At 37.6% G+C, this 18,535-nt stretch overlaps 1 protein-coding gene across 6 annotated transcripts in view; it reads left to right on the forward strand.

Annotated features, from left to right (window-relative positions):
• LOC107086117 (protein FAM131B-like) overlaps window positions 1-16,026 on the forward strand; it is a 56,535-nt gene extending 40,509 nt beyond the window's left edge. The window contains exons 3-6 of one of the 6 annotated variants that reach the window (XM_015376869.1): window positions 9,200-9,235; window positions 10,470-10,575; window positions 15,211-15,429; window positions 15,809-16,023. In XM_015376869.1, the coding sequence (XP_015232355.1) occupies window positions 9,200-9,235; window positions 10,470-10,575; window positions 15,211-15,429; window positions 15,809-15,963 (516 nt within the window). In that variant the 3' untranslated portion in view covers window positions 15,964-16,023. Of the gene's footprint in view, window positions 1-9,199; window positions 9,236-10,469; window positions 10,576-15,210; window positions 15,430-15,808 lie in introns of all 6 variants that reach the window. The other 5 variants (XM_015376870.1, XM_015376868.1, XM_015376873.1 and 2 more) reach the window with 5 other exon arrangements.
• The last annotated feature ends 2,509 nt before the right edge of the window (window positions 16,027-18,535 follow it).

The raw sequence follows: 18,535 nt of genomic DNA on the forward strand, positions 1-18,535 counted from the left end.
TTTATAATGTGAAGAATAGCTGGATGATACAAACGGGAAATATTAAAAAGTGACCAAAGAACTCTAATTTTACCGCCACCTCAGACATTATGAGCTGTGTTGGCCTTGAAATGCATCCTAGTTTACATAATGAATGTCATGCTGTATGGATGACTTGTAACTACAGTTTTAGCCCTGAGCATCAGAATGGAAATATCTAAATAACATGAATATGGGTCAGTGTTTTCATACATTTCTTTCATATTTATGCATGGTTTTATCCCCATAAAAATTGTTCCCTGTTTATCATTAAAATAAACATCTTCAGGCAGCTGTTTGTTTCGGATGTCTCAAGATATTTCTGTAAAATTGAAACCTCTCTGTATAACAATACTGATATTTAATGCACCTCATGTCTATGTTTCCTGAAGAGCCTAACATGCTCTTTTAATATGTAGATGTTTTCTGCTTTAGTTCATGAGCTTCACAAGAGATCTAAAGCACAGTCTTCTACTGAAGACCCGCTGGCTTTTGGATGTTTTTAGTAACGTTAAATTGATATCTGGAAGCCATGGCAGCTCAGGTGGTTCTCCTGAACATCCAATCAACTCTAAGTGTTTGTAACAAGGATAGGTTCACATTAGTCTTACCCTAAAGACCTCAATACATTTTCCAGAAATGTAGCTTAATTCAAAAATAACATTTCTGTGAGCTATTCTTTATCTTTTGTGGGTTTGTTTCTTGTTTCTTTATTTTTATCTACAATCATCCACCTTAAAATTTAAATAGATAAACCTTTTTACATGCTTTGCTATATGTGTAGACATGCTACAAACTGTCAAACCTTGATGAAGCTGCAAAAAAATACAGATTTGTAAAATTGTTGAACTAATTTTGATATAAGATGAAGCCAAAGAAATACCTTAATCAGTTTTATAACACCACTTTTATTGAGAGGAAAAGCTGTGCAAACCTAAAGTAATTCTTCCCTAAAGTAAACAACTGGTTGTGAATCTCTTGGTGGCATGGACTGCCATCTACTGCTTGTAAATTGGCAAAGTTTGCAAACTGAACCATGGACAGTCTTTTTTTTTTTTTTTCTGAGCCCAGAATGTTGGTTCCACCATTTGTGATGTGTTGTCCAAAGCAGCCCCAGCCCATAACACTAGGCTTTGTTAAGTTTCCACCAGACATAGTGGGATCTTTATGTTGAAGAAAGGTTGCTCTGTTGTACAGTAAATCTTTGAAAAGAATTTCAAAGAGCTTTGGGATTTGTAGCTTTTTTTTCTAGAACATTTCAAGCAGGTCATTTTAAAAAAGTTAAAAAACAAACCATTGGGCTTTGTTTGCAAGTGAAACAGACGAACGGGTCCTCCCCTTTGTAATGGGGGTCGTTTGGCTTCCAGAGGGGTGGACCCGTTCGTCCGTTTCAGTTTGCATGTTGTCTAAGCAAAAACAAGGCTTTGTTGGGCTACTGTATAAAGATACTCTACACTATTTCTGACATTTGAAGTGGAAAAAGCTTCCTTGATGGGAAGTGAAATGTCTTCAAACTTGGAAAAAAAAGTCCAGTGGATTGTTTTTTTTTCTACTTTTTTGGAATGACTATGACCAGGATGACTGACAATCTTACAGTAACCCGCATTTTCAGCAGGTCATTCTAGTTAATCTCATGTTAAGGAATCATACTTGACCTGAAAAGCATCCATAGATGCACTTTTTACTCAGTCTTTTTCTCATTGTTGGAGTGTGAACTCTGAGACGGTGATGTCTTGACAATGTTGGATTTTGGTTCTTCTAAGATCTACTTAATAGTTAAATAAAAGTGGCATATAAAGGAAAAACTGATATCTGGCAAGCAATGAAAATGAGTGTATACTGTAGGGATGTGATTTTAACAGTTTTTGCGTATGTGTGACAGAAAACTGTAAGCATTCATTGCCTTCCATGGGTTTTCATTCATAGGGTATTACAGTACGTCGTTGATAGGTGATCTTCTCTTCCCGGTTAGCATTATCATAGCCACAGAGGTTAGTCTGACTTCATCAAATGCAGAGCTCTGCTTCCTCTTCTTTGGTTGCACACAAAAGATGCTTATTTCCATCTATGCTAAAGGTGTATGTGGTACATGTACAAAAATGCTTTACCAAAACATGACTCCAACTAATTTTTTGCCTTATTTCCGTGCTGTTGCTGGTTTGACATTTTGGCATCAATTTGTGCGGTCAAATGGGACAATGCTTCACTAGCTTCCCCATTTCATCAAATAGAGGAGCTTCTATCCACTGACCTGTTGTCTATTCAACTTAGGGGGTGCAATATGACGACATTAGATCATCTGGACGATCTGCCAAAGTGAGGAAATCCTGTATGGTTTAGGTCACATTCTATAATCTGCTGCTATACTGTATGCTGATGCACAAGTGCACTGGACAGATTACCTTGTCAAATTGACTAGTCGATCTTATTGAATAACCGGTAGTGACTGTAACTTACATGCCTCCTTGTTGGTGTGTGTAGCAGTAGCCACATGGAGAGCAATGGCTGAACGTCAATTGGAGCAGTTGGTCCCTCAAACAAAACTCTACTGCCATTATATGGAACTGGTTTGGCTTTTCCCTAAATGAAAAGGCACAAAGAAAAATTCTTTTCAAAGTTTGCCCTGACACAGCTCACACATTGGAAGGCAAAACATCAAGCTTGTTAAATTAGTTGAAGATAAAGAAACCAAACAATATACTGAAAGCTAAACAGGAAGGGAACCACTGGCAGCATTGCAACCAAAGGCAGTTATTGGACCCAACCAGACAACGCTAACACAGGTATTTGATTAAAGCCCTCTGTATCAGAAGACAAGCAAGATCAAGAAAAAGGTAAAAGGAGCAATTACATTTTATCATTGAAAAGATATGATTCCATTCAAGACGTTTGACATACAGTTTTAAAAGTTGACCGTTTACCATATAGAAATTGTTTGCTTACACTGACCAGAGACTTGCAAATTGTTCTAAAAAAATAAACGTAAGATCTTGCTTAAAACCAAAATCGTGGTTTTATAATAAAAAAATCTGAAGAAGATATTTTTCCAAATCGCATTCACCTAATTCAACTCAGCATAGCAGACCTCAATTTTAACCAATCCCTAATGGGGAAGACTACACATTTGGACTGCACCCTTTGCTCCACCATATCCTCTAGAGATGCTTCCAGTTAGAGGTGTCTAGGAGCTATGGCTGGATCTGTGCGGAATCAAAACTGTATTCCTGCTTTGGGGACAGATCACCCATACAAAAGTGGTAAGAAGGCATTCCAGAGATCAGATAGGACATTAGGGTATCACTGCAAGAGGCCAAGCAGAGAGAGCACAAGACATGGCCAACAAAAGTCCTTAACAGTTTAAAAGGTTTGTGTTTTTTAAAACCACCCACAAGCCTCTTAGTAGCATCCCTTACTTCATCCTATGCCAGTATTATTATTCAATCTTTCATTTAGATTGAAAAAAGCTTTGCATCCACTGTGCTCCTTAACCCTCCATCACAATGACATCAGGTCGCAACAAAAATGGACTAAAAGTTGGGCTTTTGAACTCCAGCAAAACTCAATCTTCATGCACTATAGGTTTCACTTCACTCTCTCTTTGCTCTAATCGCCCTAATCACACTATTGGCATTGATAGAAACCCGTCTTTTGCATCACTTCTCTCCAGAACACCCCTCTAGGGATAACCGTTACTGTTCCTCTGGTCACATTATTCATGTTCTGAGAACGTTTTGAGAGGAATTTTGGTCCTGCAGATCAACCTCTCCATTCCTTTTCTCCATTTATTGATAACAGCTTTTACTGTAGTGTTAGAACTTACACAGTTTAATGTTATAATTGTATAGTGAGCTGAAGAATGATAATTTAATAAAGGCAGACAGTTTAACTGCATTTAGATTAATGCAGGACAAAAGGCTGTTTTCACTCCTGAACTGAAGAACAGACACAGCTGGAGTTGCTGGAAGGTGAAGGTCTTGTTTTCTTTGGGGAGTCTGTGCATGGACTGAATTTGTTCAGGCTTACTCTGAAAGCTTTAGACTTTCCAACACCATGAGTCAGATGACCTTGGTATGTGTAAAGGTTGTGTATTTTGATTTTTTTTTTTTTATGTGAACCCATGTCTGAAACCTCATAGACAGACCCGTAAATATTTTTTAACTACAGAAACAGCACACTGACCTTGAACCCTGATTATGTTGAATTATTAAAATGATTTCAAAGCCAATATTAGCAGTTTTCTGCCCCATAGCACAGAAAGACAATAATATATCTTCTGAAGTTAACAGGGTAATTGATTATTACCAAGGACATGTTGATTACTAAGCAGCAGCAGAGAATTTTTAAATTCAAGGGTCACCCTGCTGCCTGTGGGACTTTAATATCAAAGTTTAATATAAAGCAGTTCTAGCAGGGATGTGATGACTCGATTCCAGACAGAAGTTATTGGACAGATTGCCAAAAAATGTGTTTCTGACATTTATAGGTCTAAGACTGTGAGGGGCACTGACAGTTTTTGGTTTTTTGAGGGGGATTTATAATTGATGGATTTCTGCCTGGTTTGTCTAACGGATGAATGACTCCTCTGAAAAAGCATAAAAAGCTTTTTTTCTTTTTGTTATTAACAATAAATCAAAGTGCTTTTGAGGCACCATTTCCATTTTAACATCACAGTATAACAGAAACTCATTAAAAATGCTACTGTGAAAAATGTATTGTCTGACTTTGGAGTGCCTTCATGTTTACTGCACTATTATGAATAATTGTGCACATAGATCCCCTTAGTACACGTGATGTGAGGAACAAAACCCACTGAGGTGACTTCTGACAGCTATTAGGCTTTGTTAAATCCCTTTTCCATCTCAGAAGATTCTTGTTAGAGATGGATTATTTTTCCTTACTGGCTTGCTTTGAAAAACAAACATGTCTGATATGAATATCATATTGAAGCAGAAACAGGAAGCAAAATGAAAAAAGCCTGAAATTAAACAATTATTCTGGGCTTCTCTTTTCACTCTGCCTTGGTCTCAGACTGCCAAACATGCCCCTGACTCAGAGACCAGATAAAAATGTCCATCAGGGCATCATGGCTTTGAACAAATCACACCCAGTTTGATGTTTGTTCAGAGCTAGAGTGTCTTTGCAAAGCAGTTGCTGATAGAAATCTTAAGACTTAGAGATACGGATCTTGAAATTGAATCAGGCCAAGACAAAGCTGGCTTTAGAGGGGAGATCTAATCTTCGGACTTTAGTTGCTGCTTTGGACAGTTCTAGAAGATTAAAGCAGTCTTAAGCCTGTCCCTGACAAGAGACCATTTCTTTTCAGAGCTGAGTCAAGGCAAAGTTTTAATGGTAAAGGCTCGTGACTGTATCAGTATGCCAAATTGGTTAAACTTGAGTTCAAGGGAAAACTAGACTTGGAATGGTATTGATGGTTAAGTCTAGGGCTGTAGGATTTTGCCCAAAATCAAAATTTATTTTGCAATTTTTGCAAATTTACGTTGCACAAGACTATAGCTGTTTTATTCAAGGGTTTCAGTTTTACATGACCATGAGTCCATTGGGGTATATTTTACCCTTTACCCATAGTTTAACTGTTGGGGGAAAAGGTTTTATTTCTACTGTCATGCATGGGTCTGCATGCAAGCTGCAACTATCTCTTCTGACCTGTGTTGAGGCAAACCAACTTTAAGCATATCACCTCCACCGAAAGAACCAGAGGGATAAATGTAGTGTCGTATTCTTGTTAAATGTAAATTGACTAAAATTGAGTGTCTCTACAATTTGAAAATTGTGTTTTGCTACATTGTGATTATATTGCATAATAATTGCATAATTGCTCAGCCCTAGTTAAGTCCCATTGTGGGTATTGTTTCCTACTACTATCCCAGGGCAGAACCCAAAGGTTAATTCCGTATGCTTTAGTAGACTGAAAGCAAACAGGCAGATTGCAACTGATTAACATGGCCTGATACTGCCTTCAGCATCAATCACTTTAGCTTCAACATAGCAGTAAGGTTTTTTTGGCTGAAAAGAAACAGCAAGACCTCGACTAAGGACTTTAATAGGTGTAAATGTTTGATAATGGCTGATATTGATGTTTTACGGTTGGAGTCAATTGAAAGGACAACTCTCTCAGCTCTGAGAATGTATTCACCTTTATAAATATATTATTATTTCTGAGAATAATTTTACAAACTAGTCTCTTTAACCCCATTTTATAATAACAAGTTAAAGAACTATTGCTGATCATAACTGCCAGTGTCAGATTGGATGGAGGTTTGAAGGACCCAAATGCAGAGACTGAAGCTGAGGTGGTTACTGTAAGTTTAATAACAAAAGGTGGTAACTGAAGCAAAATTTAAAAATACCAAAAACCAGAAAACATCAGGAAAACTCACGAGGGTTAATGAAATGACAACAAGGAACCAGCAAACGGTTACTGAACAGGAGGTGTGAGACAGTAAGAAAGACCAGGCTAATCAGCAGATTGGGAGCAGGTGTGGACAGAGGAATCTAGAAGGGAGCTTGGGGAAAGTAGACTGACACGAGAGGGAAGAGGAGGGCAAACAAGAAATATAAAAGAACTCAAATACATCCAGAAAACACCACAAAATGAAATTAAACCAATAAAACTAGAAAACACAGAAAAAACATTAAAACTCAAAAAGAAAACTTAAACAGAACCAAAAAGTGCAGTCATGACAGACAGAACAATCTGAACTACCCATTCAGTGCTACAGTTCTTGACCTCTTTTTCTTTTCTTCTTAAAATGAAGAAATGTACCCCTCTTTTGGACATGACGCTTCAGTTTTTATCTCAAAAACATAATAAAAATATTTTTTCTTAATCTTGATTAAACATTTAACATAATTTATACACACAAGAACATAATTTAACACAGAATCAAATTAGGTTCCTTCCCTATGCTTCCTTTTGTTAATGTTTAAAGATAGACAGTTTTGCACATTTTAAGGTTGTGTTTCTCGTGCAGTCAATAATTTGCAGCTTTGAATGTATGTTTAAAAACTGGTTGTGCCATAAGAGCTATAAAACATGCTTATTAAAGCAAAAGTGGTCTACAGTGGTCTCTAAAATGTAAAGATCTTTTACTGAATCTGCTAAAAGCACTCTCAGGTTAAGGTGTTTGACCTCCGTATTTGTGCTGATTGCAAAGTGTTATAAAGTGATGAATATGCAACCCAGCTTGTGAATTTGTGTAAGTGTGCATGTTTGTATTTTACACGCAACTTCGTGTATTTGTGGACAGAAAACAAATGTCGTCCATGCAGGGCCACACATCAGATTTGCCGTTGCCCCTGGTGATGCGGCTACTGCTCAGCGGTATCCATTGGTTACCTAAACATTGTGGCTGTGTGGAGATAAAGGAGGGAGCAACATGCAAACACAGCCTCTTAAATTATCACACCGTTTTTTCTATCTGTGCTGCATTTTCTTTATGTACTTTTTGAACTACATTCCTTGTTTTGCTTCTGTGTCACTGTGTCGCGTTTCAGTTCATCAATTAGATTTTAATATGAGACAAAGATCTGAACTGAGTAAATATAAAAATGTTTTAAAGAATGATTAATTTACTATGGGACAAATCAGCTTCCCTAAGTTAAAAGTGATCATGCAGTAACCCTGGCCTCAATAAGGTAATCCCAAAACATCTAAAATAATTTAGCCCTAAGCTATGCACACACACATCTAATGTTTTTGGACTGTGGGAGGAAGCCAGAGTACCTGGAGAGAACCCATGCATGCACAGGGAGAACATGCAAGCTCCATGCAGAAAGACCCAGCTGGGAATTAAACCTGGAACCTTCTTGCTGTAAGGCAACTGTCCTACAATCTGTAGCAGCCAATCTGTTATCTATATGTTATGTGGTGTGAACCATCATAGCATAACACAATTAATCTTTAGCTTATGGTCAAAAATAAATCACTAGTTCTTCTCCTTCAGAATGTTCTGTTTCACAGTAGAATGCAGGACTCAGTCAACTAAAGGCAAAGCCTGCAGCTCCCTGAAGCAACTTGCAGCCGTAGGTTGTTAAAATCACAATGTTTTACTGCTGATATCTTTTTCTAAAATGCTGATAGTTTTATGCTACATGTTTTAGGAGTCATATATTTTCTGAAGGTTAGGTGTTTGTTTTACCAGCCACTTCCCCTACAGCCTTGCTGATAATTTAAAATGTTTTTAGGCTACTTTGAATCAGGCATCAAGAGCTCCGTTAGCCAACGCCATGTTTTTCAGATAGGTTCTATTTAGATGATTTCTTGATTCAGCAGGTTTGGCAGTAATTGGGTCTAAATATGGCTCCTGAATTTGATGTATACATTTTCTTCATGGTTTTAACAAAAAATGGGATTTCTTTTTTTTTTTTTACAGTAATAGAAATGATTATAATAAACCGCTGCCATGTTTGTTTTTTGTTGTTCTATTATACTGCAACACTCACCTCCTTAGGTGGAGTTGTTTACGCAATCATGTGTATCAAATTTACCAGCTAGGCATAGCATTATTATTAATAATGGCTGACTAGAACAACACATAATATTTTTGGGGGGGAATCAGAAAATATGTTGTTTTGACTGTAAATTATGATTGGGAAGGCAGCTGTCTCCAAAAACCACTAGGTATTGCATGGTGTTAAAGGTCTGCAGTGGCAAGAGGTCCAAGGAGGAAACTTTGATTAATTGCTACAGGGCAACCAAGAGCTATAGATGTAGATTAGGACTGAAGACATGGTTTGGTCTGATTAAATGGACATACTGACTGCTACTGATGAGAAGTTTTCTGTTGGTAATTATAGAGAGGTATCATAGCGAACACTGATACCTTTTGCTGCATATAAAACATTGTCAATAATTAACTTTTTCATAATTTCATCCTTATGCAAAATGCTTTAAGCTTTATTGAAGCTGAGAATTAGAAATCTGTTTGTTTTTTCCTTCACTGCATTGGTTTCAAAGCTCAATGATAAAAATTTTACATCTTTTCATTTTACATTTTCAAAATATTGTACCTTCATATATATATGTTCAGTCCTCTTTAATTCCTTATTGTTAAATCTTTCCTTTCCGTCTTTAAAACCTCTTTTTTCTTCTCTCCTTTGCTCATTGTATTTATGTTTTACTGTACTCTTCTTCTTCCTGTCCTTCATGCCTCTTTCCTAGCATGGCCGTACCGAGTTTTCCTGGGAAGGAATCAATGTAAGTCTCCCCCTTTATGTCTTAGCAGATATCCTCTTCCTCCCGTCATTTTACCCTCCATCTCTTTGACTGCCTGAGTTTGAGCTGTGAGAACATAAGTTGACATCTGTCCACCCCTCGCCACTCTTTCTCTCCTCCTTATCTGTCTTTTCCACTACTCGCTCTCATACGAAGCTGCTTCCTTTTCCACTGGTAAATTCTCAGTCTTCCAAACTCCTTTTTTAGCCCCTACTAATCCACTATGCTGCAAGGAATCTATACTTTCCTATATGTCCAGAGTAACAGAAAACAGACTGTAATAGCTTTACAATATCCTTAACTGAAGAATGAGTCCCAGAAAGGGCACCTTTAATGGATCTTCAGTAGAATTTATTTGCTGATGTAAATAAATAACATGGGGTCAAAGCATGATTCTTCTTGTTAGGGGGATTTAATTACTGCTCAAAGTGCTTGTTTTCCAGGACAAGAAGGGGCTGCTGCACAGGAAGCAGAACTTATAAGGATATACTTAGTGTATATTTATACATACCTGAAAATGGGTATCATAGGTCAGACCTGGTAATACTGTGCACAATGTGCATCTAGAAATACCATCCAACCCCTCCAACCCGGCTTTATGGCTCCATTAGCCTAAAATTAGCTGATTCTAATCAACCTGCTGATTTCACTGCTCATTTCTGTCAGTATCATCCAAACATTTCCTGCTATTTTTCCTCCTGTAATTAACCTTTCCACAGCTCCATGCATAGGACATCATTCCACTGTTCTATAGGCAGAATCTGTGTTCTTTTGGGGTTAATTTAAAAATAAGCTCCTTCTTTTACACATGCCTTTGTTGTATTACGTTTGATTTATTTCTCTTCTTAGCTCTCACGTCTTAAGGATTTTCTCTTCAAACTAATGACGCCTGGAAGCCATTGACTGTTTGCTAAAATAATTAACCCTTCTTTTTTACTTTTATAACTTCTCCCCTCTCTTATTTCATCCAATCCTTTCTGTAAATCTTCATTCACCTGGTCTTTTAAAACCCAATTTCTTTTGAAATCCTCTCGAATGCATTCATCTTCCTTGTCTATTCTTATCTTGTCATTTTCCATGTCACATTGATTTTCCATCTCCTTATCTTATCGGCAACATCTTTCATCGCTCTGCATACTGTAACCTCGATTTTCACTCCTCTTCTCACTAACCGTTAATTCAACCATACTTTACTCCCCCCCCCTTTTCTCTGTAGTTGTCTATGGAGGATACTACTTCTATTCTGCCACGACTCAAGAGGAAGTCCGCCAACAGTTATGGGATTGGTGCCCTGGCTAAGTCCTCTCTGACAGGTGTGTCAGGTGTGTGTCTGTGCTACTAGGTGGTAAACAGCCCCCATGTTGCTTCCACATGCTTCAAAGTGGGTCAAGGGTGAAGCTGATGTTGACTAAAAACAAGGTCGGAACTTTTATAGGCGTAAAAGAGTATCGATGTTTCTTGGTGTGTGGCTCAAATGTTTTTTAGTTTTTGTAGTTAAATAATACATCTGAGGTTTGATTTAACTGTATAAATATGACAGAATTATTTTTAATCTTTGTTTTAAAAGTGATCTGACTTTATTTATTTTGCATCATCTCACGGCAGTCGTTTAAACAGTATGAAAAACACCAAATCTAGACTAAACTTGTCTAGAAAACTTGCAATATGATACGTGTCATGATACAATATTATCATGATATTGCAATATCACTATATTTTGCAATATTTCTCCCAGATATCAAAATAAATGTATAGATAAAAAAGCAAGTATTTTCACCAGAATATGTTGATCATTTAGTTATTTTGGTATCATGTTGTTTAGGGTTTGAGTCAGAACACTTCTTTTACTGTGTCTGCCTCAGCTACAGATACAGCGCTGCACAGCAAAAGGGCTCAATAGCACTATCTGCCAGAGTGGTGGTGCTGAGGTAGCCCGTTTTCCCTCATTGTTTTAGGTGAAATTATTATTTTAAAAAAAAATCGATATTAGGAACTGAAAGATCGATATATTGGGCAGCCACAAATCTCAATATATCGCAAAATCGATTTTTTTCCCCCACACCCCTACTAGAAATACAGCCCTAATTATGAAAGAATTTTAAAGGATTTCACCGTCGGACTAAGCGTCTGATGCCAGAAGAAAGAAACCTTTTTGTTTTTAAAGCTACAGAAATCCAGCAGAGGCAGGTTGAGTCAGATTGTTTGTTAAAGAAATTTAGTCTTTGGATTTTTCCAACACAGAAACCTTTTCTCATCTAATCGCATTTTAGCTTAATGTGAATTATAGCAATCACTGGCAATAATATATTAGGTTATTCAAACCCTTCCTTCAAGGATGTGAAAGCAAACAATTTATTTTACAAAATAAGCGACAAATAAAACAGATTTAGCTTGAAAAACCTAAGATGCTTTCATTAAAACTGTGTATTCCGTGATTACAGGTCAGCGTCTCCTTATTCCAGCAACATTATAGGAATATAAAGTCCTTTCAGATGAAGCAATTTATGGCTGAAACACTGATTGGGAAGATGTCCTGTACTAACCAGGGATGAGAGCAATTTATACCACCATAAAAATTGGTAAGCAAGAGAAAAAAGCAGAGATCATCTGCGATGTGAGGTGGAAATTTGGGTGGGAATTTATTTTAATAACTAGAGTCCCTCCACAGAGCAACCTTTCAGTATTACTACTTATTGTTTTGTGACACACGTTAAAAATTGTCTAAGCATGAAGAAATCTTTTCATTAAAATATTGTGAAAAACAAACAGGAACATCTCTGTTTACTAATGGAGACCTTTGCAATGCTGCTCCTTGATATGACTACCTTCTTTCAAACCCAGCTTGTACAAAAACCACAGAAGTTTCAAACTCAGCCACACATTTATGGGACAAAACTTAATGAGCCAACACCCCCGTTGTTGGGGGTTTGAGTCTGAGCGTGATTCTAGAAAACAGCACAATTATCTTTATATTAAGAAGCCATTCCAAATAAGGGAAGAACCTTTTCTTTAACTAGAATTAAAGTCGACCTTTTTTAGAGTCTTCATGTCCTGGAAGAGTGAAAATATTTATTAGCATATCATCAAAAACATATTTTAAGTAGGTATGATCAAAGTTAATGTAAAATAATTAACAAGTAATTACATATTTGAGTTGTGAATAAAGGTTTTCTATTTTTTTTTTATAAAAATATTTTGGCATTTTCTTCCTTATTAAAAAAAATAAAATAAAAGCTTTATCACAGCTTTATTATAAATACACAAAGTAAAGATTTATTAGTGTATTCAATCAACTATTCAGGCTGACCAACTTGTCTACTTTACTCTTTAAGTCTTTTATTTTTCTTAGTTTTTATCCAAGTAATTATCCATTTATTTCTATGGTCTAACCCAAACCCTGCACCTAATCTAATCTCAATTCACACCTAATCCTCAACCTAACCGCCAACCAGTATTGGTCCCCATGAGGACGTGTAGGTCCCCACATTGTAACATATTCATGGGAAATGTCCCTACAAAGGTACCAAAACTACACACACACACACACATACATAGACACACACACACAGAAAACACAGAAACAATCTCTTTAACTTACCAACAAAGGTCAGATTTGGTAAATCCAGCCTTGCTTCAACATTTGTTTTCACGCTTGACCAGCAGGAAGGAAAGGAGCTTGGAACCAACATGACTGCCCCTGTGGGTGCCCCTTCCTAGATCACTTTCTATTGTTCTTCTCTCTCTCATTGATATCAACAGACGTCAATGACACATGTCAGAGTCATTGATGGAAATCCAATCAGGTTTTTGATTTCAAAGAATCTAAAGTAAGAGACGTGGCTTACTTTAGCTGCCCACTGAAGCATCACCACAGGAGTGTTGGGGAATGCTGTGTGTTGAAACGTGGCAGTCTGCTGTAACATATCTGTGGAGTAGCTGCTCTTGTCTGCAGTGCTGTGACTACAGTGGCTGGTTTTGTCTTTGCTTCTGACTGCAGTGCTCTGTGTGCTCAGCATCTTTTAGTGTCTGTGAAAGTTAAACTATTTGTCTTCTATGAAATAAAGGTGTGTGGTTAAACTGTTTAGCAGTGTGGAGTATCACTCTAAAGCCTTTAAATTGAATAACCAAGACCCCAACACCCTCCTTCATTCTTCATCTCCATCTACTCCATTCCCATCCCCAGCTGGCTCTGCAGCAAGAGTTTGATTTTTACATAAGATTGGCTCTTTTTGTCTCACTGTGTCTATTTATAGCTCAGCCGACAACCTGCCCTGTGGACCTGGGGAGAAATTTCCAAAGCTCTGTCTCTGTTTATTCATGGCTGCTTGATTTTAATGACTTTTTTCTATAAACCAGTGACCTTGAACCCATTTAACTTAAATAATATTTTCAATGTTTTGAAAATATATTTGGATCTTAATTGGCCAAAGATTTGTCCACTGTTCTTGTAAGGGAAGCACAGTATGGACTCAGATTTAATGATTTTCCAGGAGTTCTTGTAGCGATGAATCTGCTTTTTACAAACTAGGGCGTACCAGCATTTGCTCTGAAAATTCAAACTAAAGCTTTTCTTTATTAAAAGCTCCTTGGAGTATAGTGACTGCTAGACTGTCTTGACTGCAGTCATACTTAAACAAGCAGTCAACAGTGGAACACTTGGAAAAAAGCCTTTGAGACAGTAACAATCAGGGAAACATTGGAAAAAATAATACTGTGCTTGCAAAAATGTTAATTTAAACTAAAAAAAAAAGCAGCAATACAACAGATTCAAACTGTAGCTGACATTTTATTTCATTTTAATCAATAAAATAATGATTGTTTAAGTTTAACAGCTAAACAAAAACGAAAAAAAGAAAATCCAAACCAATTTTTAAGTGTTTATAGATTGAATTTAAACTAGATATCAGAATAATTTTGCTCTCTTGCTTTTTTCTTTTATAAAGGACACAACAAGATCAAATCTGCTTTGTTTTTAACACAATATAAAGTGTTTTCAGGCAATCTAAGCTAAATTTAATAAATGGTAAAAACTGCCTGAAGCTGAGGGAGCATTTACCAGAAGGTAAACTTTTGTGCTTCATGCTGAACTTATAGATGCATTGCACAAGTTTAAAAGGTAAATATAAATATTTTTCCAAGTTACCTTTTAATTGCCCAACATGCAAAATGAATTTCCCCTCAATTGTCTGCAGTTAAAACTGCACCTGGGAATATAAAATGTTTACATGGAAACTATTTAAACCTATAAAACAGGTCAATTCCAGAAGTCCAATTAGAATAAATTAAAAAATCTACCACAAAAAAGGTCCTTTTCAGGCCAATTTATCAAAAGACAAGAAAGAAAAATAAATGTCCTATCTACTGTACAGTATATCACATTTAGAAAGCTCAGGCTGAAGGAGGATAGGAGTGGCTCCCTTTAAACTAAAAGAAACCTCACACAGAAAAAGGTTCAGCTTTAGGGGCCAAAAGCTCAGACTGGTTTGGGAGGAAAATGAAAGATGCTGTCGGTCCAGTGAGAGCAACATAGAAGCACCTGATGTGAACGGAGTAGCAGAGCAATCCTCAGCTACTCCTGAAAGGTTTCACTGAGCTGTCTGAACCTCTGATGACTTAAGAAGAAGGGAATGAAGGTAATCTACTTTACAGAAAACCGTGACGCAGACTAAATGTGTTTTTAGTCAGAGCAAGAGATGTTCTCAGTTCTGTTGGTCACCTCACATTTTGCCACATGAGGACAAGCATTAAAGTTGAACTTTTAATGCCTGACTGATATCTCCAGCCATGGTATCTAGGGTCAAAAAGATCAGCTCCATTACAGTTTCTCATCCTCATTCTGTGCCTCACTTGGAGGTGTAGCTGTTTGTAGAGGCCAGAAGATGTTTGACAGTTTGTGTGTGTGTGTTTGTGTCTTTCCTGGTGTGTTGCTGGCCTGCGACTCCTGCAACCCTCTGTAGGTGTGACCCGGTCCATGAAGGACAAGGTGACCAAGCCCACTGCCATGGCCCAGGGTCGGGTCGCCCACATGATCGAGTGGCAGAGTTGGGGAAAACCATCGGCGGGGCCGTTAGGGGGCGCGGGTCATACCAATTTGCAGCGACAAAAAGAGAGGAGGATGGAAAACGACGCTTACAGCGACCTCAGTGATGGCGAGAAGGAGGCTCGCTTCGCAGCAGGTGAAGATACAACCATGAATTATTATCTTATTGATTATATCCCACAGCTGCTCTTTGTTTGGCTCAGAAATATGCTGGATTAGGATTACATTTACATGCTTTCAACAAATCCTGATATCTCGATTGGAGCAAACACTATATATTCTCCTCCACTGCTCTGAAAGCTGCTTCTCCATGTTAATGACTGTTGTTACCTCTGTCACTTTAATTACTAATTAACATCTGTATGCAACAGCAAAGCAAGGTCTGAGATTCTTACTGTATGGTGCACTCCATCCCTAATTAGTAAGATAAGGCATCATGCTGTTCAATGCCAGGTTTCCAACAAGAGTCCCACTGTGTCTCAGCTTGTACTGATGGCTCTCTGTCTCCTCCTCAGGTATCATGCAGCAGTTTGCGATCTCTGAGGCGACTCTGTTTGGCTGGAACTCGATGGATGGGGAGAGTATGGGAGCCGGCTCCAACCAGGGCAGCGTCGCTCACCTGAGCGAGGTCAACCAGGAGAGTATTACCAGCAGAGGTACATGTACTTAACAGCTTTGGATGCTTTAGACTTTGTCTAACTACATGTTTATATGGAAAAACTGATGGAAAAGTGAATCTTTAAGGTAAGAAGAATGAGTCCTTGGTTAGGTTTATATGTTAAACCTTTGGGGATTCACCTACAAACATGTACATACAGTTTGTTGGATTATGAGCAGGGCGTGTTTACGTCTGTTTGTATAGTTGAGTAAAAACAAGCTGGTTCAATGTGGAGGAGTCATGGCTGACATCAGTTGCGAGTTAAAGGCTGTCAACGTGCAAACAATATAATGTCCTAAAACATAATATTGTTCTTTTACTACAAACAAAAACTCTAATCACATCTACATAATTGTATTGCAGCTCAGTTCTCCAACCAATGACACATTAAAATGTGCAAATTAGTATTCAATCAGATGTAATTCTTTAAATCTTAATTATTTAATAAGTTATTCACAAACATGTATTATTCCATAATTTAACTAACCTGACTCCGCTAGATAGATTTGCTTCGCATATCCATCTGGAAAAACCTTCCGTAGAAGTAATTTTGGGAAGGGGCGAAAATACTGGTTAGCTGATTGGCCTATGTTGGTGATAGACNGAAGTCAATGGGATTTTGATGCATCGCAATGCATCGTAGAATCTAATTGAATCGAATCGTTACCTGGTGAATCGTAATCGAATGGAATCGTGAGGGCAGTGCCAATGCACACCCCTACAGGTCAGATTGGACCCCGGGTCCACCACATCGGGGACTAAGGCCTCCGTTCATGGGTTGTACACAGTAACCACTGCGCCACCGAAGCAACTGATTAAATGTTTAAAATAATATACTCAGACAGTCATGTGGAAAGTCCAGTATTTCAAAGTAATATAATCAAATAAGTGTAAAAAAAAAAAAAGACAAGATATGAAATCTAGATAGAAGAAGCTGTTTTCCAAATCATCTCTTTAACATAAACTTAGAAAACCAATCCTACAATAACAGTTACTTATGTATTTATGTCTGGGAAAAATATTCCAGCTAAAGTATCGACTGTCTGCGGTATTTTCACCTGATATCCAAATAGCTAAAGTTACTTGCAGTGGGAAAATTTACTCAAGTAAAAGTAGATAAGTAGATAAAAGTAGATATATTACTCAAGATAAAGTAAAAAGCACAGAAGAGTACAACAACCAAGTTTCGTTGTGAGAAAGGTATGATAGTGGTAAGTTATAGTTTTAGATATCTGTTAAACCGGGCAGTTGCACAACTGTCCCAGGTTCATGTTGGACTTCTGTTTATGTTTTGTTTGTTTTTTTCCTGTAGCATGTTTAGTAAAGGTTGTGCTCTCCATTGATTTTTCCTTCCACATTGTTGTTTTCCTGCTAACCTGACTTGGCCAGATGGATTTGCTCCGCATATCCATCTGGAAACCTTCCGTTGAAGTAATTTTGGGAAGGGGTGAAAATACTGGTTACCTGATTGGCCTATGTTGGTGATAGACGGGCCAAATAAACCAATCAGATCCACGAAGCATATGACGTACTAACAGAGCGACGACGAAGAGGAGCCAATTGATAGATCAAACTCTTGCGGAAACCAGTCAGGAGAAGAGCAAAAACATCTTTTCCTCTGAGAAAAGCCTCCAGAGCAGTGTTTTGCTCTTCTTTCAGTGAAGAAATACTCTGTAATTCCAATAAAACTTGCTTGATAGACACGCTAACTCTAGTTTCATCGGCTGAAGCCGGCATGTTCTTTAGACTGAACTGTCGCGTTTCTCGTTGCGTCACACCTCAACCCGCCTCAAAGCCAACGCTGATTGAACGTTCGTTTGGCGATTGAAATCTTGAAAGCTCGCAAGATCAGGATGGTCTCACGAGGCTACAATTTAACCTCCAGTCGTATTTAAAGTTTAGAAATTAGGAAAGTTAAATAAGTAACTAGCAACTGTAACAAGTTATATTTCCAAACATGTTCCCAGCACTGGTAATTGCAACTTACCAACTTTATTGGAAGAGGTTGTTGGTTCACGGTTCAATAGGAACTGAATACAGGCTGGCAGATTGTATGATTTACTTCTTTATAAATTAATAGATTTAATTGTCTTGCTATTAATATCCCAGATGAGCATTCCTTCTGGTGACTTTATAGTGTGCAATATAATTTTTTTCGCCTGTAAATACTTTTAAAATCTGCTTTACCTTCAAGTTACAACTCAAAAACCAGAGTAAGGGTGAGTTTAATATCTACGTTTGCAACCCTGTTAAAAAATTAGAAAATAAAGTGTTGTTTTGGTCTACCTTTTTTATTTCTTTGCTGAATGGAAACCTGTCACCCTTTGATACCTTAAGATTCTCTCTCCTCTGTTTTTGGTCCACCTTTTTAAAAAGAAATGGTGGAGCACTGAGTTCTGTACTTTAGTTCTTAGAACAGTTGTATTTATTTTACTCTGGTGGATAAAACCCAATAACCTGACTCCGCCAGATGGATTTGCTCTGCATAGCCATCTGGAAACCTTCTGTTGAAGTAATTTTGGGAAGGGGCGAAAATATTGGTTAGCTGATTGGCCTATGTTGGTGATAGACGGGCCAAATAAAC

The sequence above is a fragment of the Cyprinodon variegatus genome, unplaced genomic scaffold, assembly GCF_000732505.1.
Source record: "Cyprinodon variegatus isolate N-32 unplaced genomic scaffold, C_variegatus-1.0 Scaffold143, whole genome shotgun sequence".
Classification (NCBI taxonomy): Eukaryota; Metazoa; Chordata; class Actinopteri; order Cyprinodontiformes; family Cyprinodontidae; genus Cyprinodon; species Cyprinodon variegatus.